This window comes from Zea mays, chromosome 10 (genome assembly GCF_902167145.1).
Source record: "Zea mays cultivar B73 chromosome 10, Zm-B73-REFERENCE-NAM-5.0, whole genome shotgun sequence".
Lineage (NCBI taxonomy): Eukaryota > Viridiplantae > Streptophyta > Magnoliopsida > Poales > Poaceae > Zea > Zea mays.
In genome coordinates, this window is record NC_050105.1 from 104,582,465 (window position 1) to 104,593,897 (window position 11,433).

General features: G+C 44.3%; 1 protein-coding gene across 1 annotated transcript in view; it reads left to right on the forward strand.

The window, feature by feature from the left end:
* The first annotated feature begins 8,603 nt into the window (after positions 1-8,603).
* LOC100216852 (uncharacterized) overlaps positions 8,604-11,433 on the forward strand; it is a 5,257-nt gene continuing 2,427 nt past the window's right edge. The window contains exons 1-3 of the mRNA NM_001159084.2: positions 8,604-8,844; positions 8,942-8,976; positions 9,072-9,222. Of these exons, the coding sequence (NP_001152556.2) occupies positions 8,727-8,844; positions 8,942-8,976; positions 9,072-9,222 (304 nt within the window). The 5' untranslated portion in view covers positions 8,604-8,726. The remainder of the gene's footprint in view (positions 8,845-8,941; positions 8,977-9,071; positions 9,223-11,433) is intronic.

Below are 11,433 nucleotides of genomic sequence, written 5' to 3' on the forward strand. Positions count from 1 at the left end.
GCCGTCTAGCAGCGAAAGCAGCAGTAGCCACTCCACCATTCTCCTTACATTAATCCGTATAGGAAAAGCAGATGCTGCCATTATCCTGTGTCCACCAAAGCAAATATGATATCACTTTGACAACCCTTTCTCAGTACTTGGCTAAACTTGATTTGTTTACTAAGACACCATCATAGCCCTATTTTTATTGCCATTAATATGTATAAAACAAGATTTGATATGTTAATTCCATATCTTGCAGTCCCTCTCGCTGGACCTCTCGCTGGACCGTTTCGTTGCTCAGAACCAATCAAAGACTGATTTATAATATTTACATATTATGTTCATAAACCTGCTTCCCATCCGGACCCCAAATTTGTTCTTTTGAGCTTCAATATTTTGGAACATGCTAAGTTAACAACAAACACTATTCATTTTGATTTAATTTAGGTTGGGGATATGTAAGATTTTTAATGGTTACTTTTCTTAATTACATTGTTAGGGTTTAGGATTTAGCAAAACTATTGTCACCTCAAGACTCTCCATCCACATCTATAGCAAAATTATTCGCTAAAACTCCTACATCTTTTATCATCACATGACATTTATTTAGAAGGCATAGTCAGCTTCTAGCTCATTCATGTATATATTTCCTGTTCTGTAACAATTATCGTCCATAAGGCACACTTACTTTCGTCGCTGCCTCTCAATTCATATATGAAGTGATATTCTGATTTTCTGTTTGTGGCTGTAGCACTTCATGACTTAGGGTATGTCAAATGTCCTCTGGCGCTTATTATCTGTGTGTTTGATCACCTCTATCAGATGTGAGCTTACCTTCACATGAAAATCCATCATGAACTTAAAAAATCAAATTAATGAGAACACAAATGAAGCTAAAGTTATTAAAAAGATGTTTCCTGTCTTATTCTTATATGCATCTGAGTTTCATGGTTTCTTCAGTCTTCTTCTTTCTTTCTCCCTTTTTAATTGTTTTTAGTGAAGTTATGTCCAAAATTGACAAAAGGAATAGCTCATACAGATTGGATAGGACGATATGTTCTTTTTATTAGCATTTTTTCAATTCATTCTAGCGTTGTCATTTTTTAAATCCTATTGTTGCATAAATTATAATACATGCACGTCGATGTCACACGCGCACAGGGCGCGTGCTGGCTACTAGTGTTACCTTCTAATAAGGCTAAGATCCGATCTATATCCGAGTCCGAGTCCTTTAGGTGCCAACCATACACTCTTCGTTTCTCTTCAAAAGCATATAGCTGCTGAGCACCCACACCTTTACCTTTTACAACTCGCGGGTTTCGTGGACACGAGCAGGTAGGTACATACAACCGAAAGTTTGGTAACCATGCACTGCACTTACCATATCCCCTGCTCAGTGACTCCTGCCTCACAGTCTCGCCCACACCCACGTCTCATGGCTGGGACCTTTTCTTCTACTCTCAAGCCCTTTTGTGCGTATTATTGCGGTCTATCCAGAATGGACCTTAGCCAGCCTGCTGCCTCTCGGAGCAAGAAAACACGGCCTCCACGTGTACAGACGGCCAAACACGAGATGCAAAGTCCAACATGCATCATACGTGCTATGGCTACGTCACTAAGCTAATTAATAGCTGTAGTGGTAACTCTTAAACAGTAGTTCTAAAATCGTACGTAGCTCGCTAGCCATGATCGAGCATGAGCACGAGCATGCGAGATCATATCTATTCCGTGTTAGTTCAGCAGCCACAGAACAGAACCCTGGTCTGATACTGCTAGAGGTACCAAGTACCGAATTTTTTGTATTTTAGCCCTTAAAAAGAATTAATATCACGTTTAGACCTAAAAAAATTTTAAATGCAGTTTTGGACCCTTAGCTCGGCGCCATAGCCTGTGGCGCCGAGCTAACACAGCTCGGCGCCACAGCCTATGGCGCCGAGCTCTGACGTGGCCGCAACGGCTAGTTACGGTCAGGGCTGACCTGGCTATGACGTGGTGGCGGCGCGGCCTCGTAGCTCGGCGCCACAGATCTTGGCGCCGAGCTACGAATTCCTATAAAAACGCCCGCGCGGCTGGCCGAGAGCAGCTCATTTCATCCCATTTCCAAACTTCGTCAAAATTTCCTGGATTCAAAGATTTGCGTTGGTTCACTTCGTAGACCAAGGTATGATTTCGAACTGATTCCTTTTGTATATTAGGTTGTTAGTTTAATAATTTGTATACACCTATTATATTATCATTTCGATTATTAGTTTGTGTAAACTTATTATAAAGCATAATAGGTATTAGTGATAATTATAATCGTTTATTAGATGAAAAACATGTACCGAGAAGCGTTGTGGCAGAAGAGAGGTCGTCCTCGGGAGTTATATCCGGACGTATCTAGTAAGGATGCTCCTGTTCCTCCTGAACTCCCCGTGCCTAACTGTGACTGTGGCAGACTGGCTTGGGTACATCAATCACAACATCCAGACACGGCTGCTCGCTGCTACTACCTTTGTGGCACTTTGGACGTACGTAGCTTATGACTTGTCACTTAATTTTGTTCGCGTTCATTATTTTGTAGATATGTAATAGTGCATCTTTCCATTATTTTAGGGACATCAGAAGTGTTTCTTTTTCCAGTGGATCGATGGTCCTGATAAATTTGACCCTCGATATCTTCTTTTCGTTAATTGGTTGAGTGGAAAGACCAGTCATGAGCGTTTTAAGCGTTGGGTACCTCCTCCCCCGAATCCTCCACCAATGACGGATGCGGAGAAGGAGGTTGCAACAGAAAGACGGATGGACTCACCGCCTCGATGCGATTGTGGAGACCGTGCTGTCATCGACGAAGACTGTGACAAGCAGTTCTGTTGTCCGAACATTGATTATGTGAGCCCATTGATACGCTAAATGTATGAACTAGTTTTTATTTACAATAAATTACTAATTTTTTCTCTTGCAGCCATACGGGTGGCGTAAGTGTCGTTTCAGAGAGTGGTTGTATGGTCCTTTGTCCCATTGGACAGAGCCAGAGGTAAAGGAAAAGAGATACATGGGGTGGGCGGCAGAAGAGGTCAAATTTGATCCAGTACTTTGCAAATGTGGTATTGAAGCTAAGTATGGATTAGTTCCTTCAGAGCTTGGTGTTGGATATTTTTGTGGACATATGGTCGATTACGATGAGGTTGGTATTTTTTTGCACCAGATGTAATGTTATAGCGGTACTTACTAATTTTTTTGTAGGAGACGAGGAAATGCAGTTGGGAGAGTTACGACGACAAAGGAGAGGTGATGCGCACAATAGAGTCCAAGAGAATAATGGGACAGAAGATGCGTTGTGGATCTCGGCTCGTTGATTCGTACATTAACGATCGCATACGCGACATGCGTAGGGAAGCAAAATCTGCCTTTTATGATAGCCCGAAGCGTGCAGAGTATAGGAGGTTGAAAGCTGCAGATGAGAAGAGAGCACAGGATGCAAGGGAATGGGAAGCGGCTCAAGCCGAGAAAAAGATGTTGGATAATCTTGCTGATCGCCTCAAGGGAAGTAAGTGAGATAAATCATATTATAATTATGTTAGTACAATTTATTTATCCTGACTTTGCTAACTTAATTTTCTCATTATATTTGCAGAGATTGGAAGCGGCGTAAACTATTTGGCCGATGAGGCGCATGCGAGATATGTTCAGGATAAAATGGCAACGGTTGAGCTAATGGAGGAGGACGACGACACATCTAGATTGAGTGAGCTTATCGCCCTCGCAGAGGCAGGATTACATGAAGAAGAGGAGGACGACATGTCAAGGTTGAGTGAGCTCATAGCACTAGCTGAGGCAGGATTACGTGCTCAAGAGGAAGAGGATGAGTTTATGTCACAGGCCGCCGCAGAGGTAGAGGCAGCTTATTACAAGAAGAAGTCTGATGAGGCTGAGGCTGAGGATGAGCTATTCTCCCAAGCTGCAGATGAAGCAGAAGCCAATTATTACAAAAGAACTGGTGACAAGTGTGATGCAGGACAATGCAGCAAGTGGAATGAGGTTGTTGTTGAGGATTGCGCGACGGATGACTCCGAAGATGAGTTACTCATAGATTGTGATTCAGACTGAAGAATTGTAGCCTATTATGTAGTATTTACGTATCAAAAATAATTTAGAACTCTAAAGATGTGTTACTTATTGCTTATTATGTTTTTTACAGTTCACAAAAATTTTTTGCAAGAGTTCCCCTTGTTTTATTAACAACCACAGTTCAAATAATCACATATTATAAGCATTTCAACATATAATACATCACAAAATAACATCTAATATAAAAACATCCACAGAACATAGTTCTTCATATAATGTCCACAAACAAAGTCCAAAATACAAGTTCCCCAACACATAGTCCAAAACACATAACATAGTTCATATTACAACGTCTCCAGCATAAGTCCAAATCACACAGTCCATATCACAAAAGTATTCATTTCCTCCTAGTCTTACCCTTGCCCTTGGCCCCAAGAGCGTCGGTGCCTGGAGTGTAAGGGTCTCGTGGACGCCTTCTACGTGGTGTCAGCTGTGATGGCTGAGTTGTAGGAGCATCCTGCAACTGAGACGGTCCAATCTCCACCTGACCTGCGGCGCCAGCGCCAGCGCCAGCGCCAGCGTCGTCGTCGTCGTTGTCGTCATCGTCGTCGTCGTCCACGTAAGCACGCTGGTGTCGTGCGAATGGCTCCTCGACCTGGTCCCAGCGGTACGGTGGCCATTGTGACTCATCAAGAAATGGCTCAAAACGAGGGCTCCAGGTACGTACTAAGCTCTCTACACTGAACTCAGAAGGTATTCTGCTCTCAAATGCAAAGTTACGATGACGTGCGGCCGCAACATAATGAGAACATGGAAAATGGTATTGTCTAGGTTTACCACATCCACACCAGAATGCATCAAGTAACACGACATGTGTCCTCGAAGGTCGCACCTCACCGTCGGAAGTTATGCCGCCTAGTGTTGTTACCTCGTATTTACCCAGCTCCTCATCAAAGCATTGTACCTCATGTCTATGGGCACGTTCCTTTGCATTATTAAGGTGTGATGTTGGTTTAGGTGCCCATCTCTGCCCTCGGGTCTGCATTGCCTTGGCCTGCGCGTGTCTATCATTAAACCAAGCCACTAGCCTATAAAAAGTGAATGTTACTATAGCATTGACTGGCATGCCCCGTATACCCTTGAGCACACTGTTAAATGACTCGGCCATGTTGCTAGTCTGAAACTCGAACCGCCAGCCACCTTCGTCGTAGGCCCTTGTCCATTTGTGCGGTTCCCTCAGCAATCCAGCAATCTAGTTCTTACCTTCAGCATTTGTTGCATCTTTTAGTTCCTTCAACTTATCCTCGAAAAACGAAACCTCCAACTGACGACATACCTCCTCAAAAAGGGGGAAGTTAGCCTTGCTATGATCCTTTCGAAGAAGATTTTCTGCTAGATGTCGAGTGCACCATCTGTGGTGCATGGGTGCGTAGCCAGGAATCTGCTCTTGCACTGCATTAAGAATACCTTGGTGTCTGTCAGATATGACACCAACCTCGCGTCCAGGGCCTACGACATGGATGCGTACAAGCCGCAAGAACCAAGACCAACTATCTGTGTTCTCCCTCTCCACCAAAGCAAATGCCAAAGGAACCAGTGAGTTGTCTGCGTCGCGTGATATGGCAACCAACAATGTGCCCTTATACTTCCCAAGCAGAAAAGTACCATCAATAGAGAGCACGGGACGACAATGCCTGAAGGCCTCTACGCACTGCGAGAAACACCAGAAAGCACGATAAAATATCTCTTTGTCGTTCCTCCATTCATTAGGTTTGGGGATGTACTCGTAATGCATGCCTGGGTTTTTTGCTTTCATTGCATTGAACAATGCTGGTAACTTCTCATAACCCTCCTCCCAATCCCCGTATATCATCTTCCATGCCCGCTGCTTTGCCCTCCATGCTTTCTCATATTTGATCCTGTAACCAAACAGCTCCGAAGTCATGGTCATAATTGACTTCACCTTCAAGTTTGGCTGACCCTTCAATATCCCCAATATCCTTTTCGCAATCAGGGTAGATGTCAACTGACGATGCTTAGAGCTCAGCTCTGTCTGGGCACAAGTGTGTGGACCTACAATTTTGGTGATCTTAAACTTTCCGGTGTCCTTCTGCCTTCGGGCACATACCCTCCAATTACATTCTGGCACCTCGCACACAACAGTGTAACGACGCTGTGCATACGAATGTCTCACCTTGAACGGCCTCTTCCGGTTCACAGAATATTCCTGTAGCCATCGTCTCAGTGTAGGCAGATCCTTGAAAAGTAAGCCAACCTTAATCTCAATGCTGTCGGCGTTATCCGGAGCCTCTAGCAGTTCATCGTCACGTCCTTCAGCATACGCACGGGTGGATTGACTTAAACTGCTAAATTCATGTACTGCAGGGTCTCGCTCCGGACACAAACGTCTTATGAGTTCAATTTCTTGCTCGGTCATTTCTTGAACCGGACGGTCATCATCAGAATCTACGGCCCGTGCAGCCTCATATGGCTCCTCCTCATCCTCAATCTGAACATCAACACTATTGGATGCCCTGCATATGTTGTCCATATTATATGACACAGGCACATCAATCTGAACATCAGCATTATCGATATGTGGAGATCCTGCATCGGGTCGGAGCAAGAAAAACCACATTAAAAAGTCTAATCAAACGAAATAATGATGGATACGAACAATGTGTCGAAGACACTTACTAGGATGATCGTGAACTGGATCCTGGGTCAATATGATCTCTTGGGGGGGTACAACCGCATTAGAAGCCCCACAAACGCCGGGAATAGGACGAGAAATCTCATACTCGTGCGGACCCGATTGAGCATCGGGCACAACAACGACTTCTTCATGAAGCTCTACCAAAGGAGCTTCAATACGAGATGCATTTGGCATTTGTGGAGACAACCCGACTGGACCTCCGCAATGACTAACAGGTAACTTTTGAACAACCACATCCAAACATGGTGGAACCATCGTCTTCACAATTCTTAAATATATCACCCAATCATCTTCTGAGGTAATGGAGATCAACCGTCGGACAACTGTTCCATATGTAATATGGGACAACAAACCCTGAATTGATATTCTAGGGTCGTTTATGTCGCAACTAATCTCCTCACAAGCTCGAGCCAAAAGCTGGTCAAAAGTTGGTCTTTCAACGAACAACATGGTCACGATCTTCATACCATCAAAAGTAACACTCCCATAAGCATCTATCTCCACCCTTCCTCCATGGTATAGTGTTACTAGGCTGTCCATCTATTACAAAAATGGATTACTAACTCAATAATGGCTATATACTTAAGCCTACTAACTTTCTAAGTAATAAATATATATTAACTAATAACTATATAGTAAATATTAAATAAACACATCAAACGAAATTACATAATCTATAAATAATGTACGAAAACATTGTATACCTGAGAACGCGTACGAGTCCAGCTAAAGGTGGAGAAGGTCAAGTCGGACGAACACCTACGTACAAAAAAACCTATTGTCAGTAAAAAATTTGGCAGCACCTCCCCTGTAAAGTGATGTTTATAGAACCTGCGAATAAACGACAACACGATGGTTGCCAACACAGAAAACATGTAATACCAATGCGCTAAACAAAATGATAACTATATAAACACTAAGAATTTACTAAACACTAACAATATGCTAACAATTTACTAAACACGAACAAGAGCTAACAATTTACTAAACAATAAAAAAATACCTAACAATAGCTAACAATTTACTAACTAATACCTAACAATAGGTAACAATTTACTAACTAAGTAAATACCTAACAATACCTAACAATATAGTAACTAAAAAATAAAAAAAATACCTAGCGGTCGCCGGGACGGGGAGGTGGCGCGGCGGCGAGGGAGGTGGCCGGGAAGGGGAGGGAGCTCGGCGGCGAGGGAGGTGGCCGGGACGGGGAGGGAGCTCGGCGGCGATGGAGGTGGCCGGGACGGGGAGGGAGCTCGGCGGCGATGGAGGTGGCCGAGACGGGGAGGGAGCTCGGCGGCGGGCGGCGGGCGGCGAGCTCGGCGGGCGAGCTCGGCGGGTGGCGGGCGGGCGGTGAGCTCGGCTGGCGGCGGGCGGGCGACGAGCTCGGCTGGCGGCGGCGGCGGGCGTAGGAAACGAAAACGGTCGAGCGAAACAGAGAAGAAACGAAGAGGAAAGGGGGTTTCGGTTAAGTTTCCTAGCTCGGCGCCAAGATCTGTGGCGCCGAGCTAGGTGTGCCACGCGGGCTGCCACGTCATGAAGCTCGGCGCCATAGGCTATGGCGCCGAGCTGTGTTAGCTCGGCGCCACAGGCTATGGCGCCGAGCTAAGGGTCCAAAACTGCATTTAAAATTTTTTTAGGTCTAAACGTGATTTTACTTGGGCTAAAATACAAAAAAATTCGGTACCAAGTAAATTGTGTACGGTGAATTCTTGCTCTCTGCCATGCCACGCAGCTTTATCGAACACTTCCAACCTTCGGAACTCTAGTGCTCAAGGCCATAGCCCATAGCGGCAAGCAGTTGGAGTGTTATATATATGCATCTGCTGTAGTAGACTAGCTACTAGTAGTGCTGCGCATATGCACACAAAGGGCAGGACCGCAGGAGCACACACCTCAGTGCGCCAGCGTTCTGCACCTCGCTAGCTCGTCGTCTTGCCTGCGCTGTCGTCGCTGATCCTTGAGATCTGCAGACTCCATGGAGGCTGCAGCAGCGACGACGGCGGCGGCGCTTCTTCCTCCCGCTCGGAAGGTGTTCATCCTGCCCCTGCTTCTCCTCCTGGCTGCATCGTCGCTGGTTCCACGAGCTTCGTCTGGTGAGCTAGAGTCCCACGGGAAAAGACTCTGCATGCGTCTAACCTTTGCTTGGCTGACAATGGATCGATTCATTAATTCCGTGTTGCGTGCTTGCAGATGGAGCGCAATATGATTATAGAGCTTACACTGAGGTGTGCAAATGCATCGTATCTCTCTCTCTCTCTCTCTCTCTCTGTACATGTGTTGCTGGCTTGCTGCTGAACTTTTGCCCCCTTTTTTTTTCCAGTGCAAACCTCACCCTGAGCCAGCTCTGTACAACGGTGGCGTCCTGCGCTGGGCGAGCAAAATAACGGACTTCAGAACGGAGGACGAAGGCAACTACTCCCCGGCATTTGTGCTCTACAACATGTCGGCGGCGACTGCGTACAGCTTCTCTTGTAAGCTCGCCGTTTCATCCTCATGCGTATCTCTCTTCTTATTAGCGGTACCGTAGTTCGACTTCGACGGTGGGTGTGGGTTCGCTCTGTTCGGTCATCGCCGGTGACGAAGTTACTAACAAAATTTCTGAGCATAACTAATCAGTTACGATTTTTATTTCTTTTCCAAGGGAGCGAAACACACGGTACAGTGTATATTATAGTTGTAGCAATTGTTATAATAAAACGGAGGAAATATTGACTGTAGGGGTGTTTGAATCAACTGGAGCTAATAGTTAGCGGCTAAAATTAGCTGGAGACATCTAAACGCCCTAACTAATAGTTTAGCTATTACTTATTTATAGTAAATAGATAGCTAACTAATTTCACTAATTTTTTTAGTCGACTTGCTATTAGCTCTAGTACATTTAAACTAAGCGGCAATTATGATCCATGAAATTCTAATGAGTCTTTAGTATAAAAGATTATTAATAGAGGTCTATATAATCGAAAAGACTAGCGTGCCAGAATGAAGATAAATATTCTAGCCGCACCTATTGTCTCAATTCCTACTGTTGCAGGTATTTAAGCCATTCCTGTCCTTCCTCTCGGTAAGTGTGTAGTACTAGCACATTAGTGTCATACCATTTTATTTCCGCACATGTGAATAATTTGGACACGATGCTATTATTATGGTGGTTATCAACAACGAATTTGAGGATCACATGTGAAAGCGTTGTTGATGCTGGTACACAAGGTCCACGACGTATGACCACTTCCACTACATTGTTGTACTACGCATCTAGTGATAATAATGTAGTCGCATGTTATCTTGGTCGAACGTGGTATATATACTAGTGTATAACGTACCTATTTTTTCTTTAGTGGTACTAGAGACATTCATATGTAAATTTTTATCTGAATGGTTTACGTATAAGCGATATATCTAATAGATTAGATCTAATTTTGCTTGGTTATAACATGGATTAGAACGAACCAGGTAGTTGTCAGTATAGTGGCACAACTTGTTTACCTCTACCAACTTGAATCACCATCAGAGCATAAGGTCAGTTTGCATTCTCTCCTGATCACTTGTAGAACTTGCCCATAATGACGGGTATCACCATCGGGGCTAACAACATACGGATGACGTAGTTGTCGTTAAAGTGGCACAACTTGTTTACCTCTACCAACTTGAATCACCATCAGAGCATAAGGTCAGTTTGCATTCTCTCCTGATCACTTGTAGAACTTGCCCATAATGACGGGTATCACCATCGGGGCTAACAACATACGGATGACGTAGTTGTCGTTAAAGTGGCACAACTTGTTTACCTCTACCAACTTGAATCACCATCAGAGCATAAGGTCAGTTTGCATTCTCTCCTGATCACTTGTAGAACTTGCCCATAATGACGGGTATCACCATCGGGGCTAACAACATACGGATGACGTAGTTGTCGTTAAAGTGGCACAACTTGTGTGTTATTTTCATTCCACCTCACACAATCGTCAATATGGCTGATGGTGAAAATAGATACATTTATAATACCTTAGAATTGGCTCGATTTGATCAAATTCGATGTGATATAGCGATTTCATTTATATGATCGATGAAATACAGAGAGGTTTAATTTTAAGGTGCTGCCCCTAAGATCCACGTAAGCTCCCCCCCCCCTCCATGCCTGCCCCACTGAAAGGTCAACGGGATTGCCATCTGCATATTAACATGTAAATTGTTAGGACAATCCCTTTTCATATGACAAAGTAGTGTTTGGTTCTCTGTGTAGCTTGGTTTTGCGAGAATGTTGTGAATGGTTTGGTTGTTGAAATGTATATGTGATGTCTGGTGTTTTCATGCCTTTTTTTCTTCTTTTTTTTAGCCTGCAATTCACACTTGTTTTAGAAAAAAAAAACGAGTACGTGGGAGAGAACGGACGGGATAAGCTTATTAGTTATTACTAAGTTTGCAAGTATCACTTGCAAGTCGCAACTACAGCCTTGGGCACTCAATACGAGCTCTCGTAAACCAGGTTTTACTGTCCATGGTTATTACTCTTACCCACTACTGGTACATTCCAAGCACGAAGTGCGTGCACAGCTGCATCGCGCTGCCTGTAGTAGAGTAGCGTGCATACGAACAAGGAAGAAGAAACGCACGTCCCAGTCAGAATAGGTGAGAAGCATCTCGTCCAAATCCAGAGAAAGCGACACGGAGGAATTAAAGGCTGC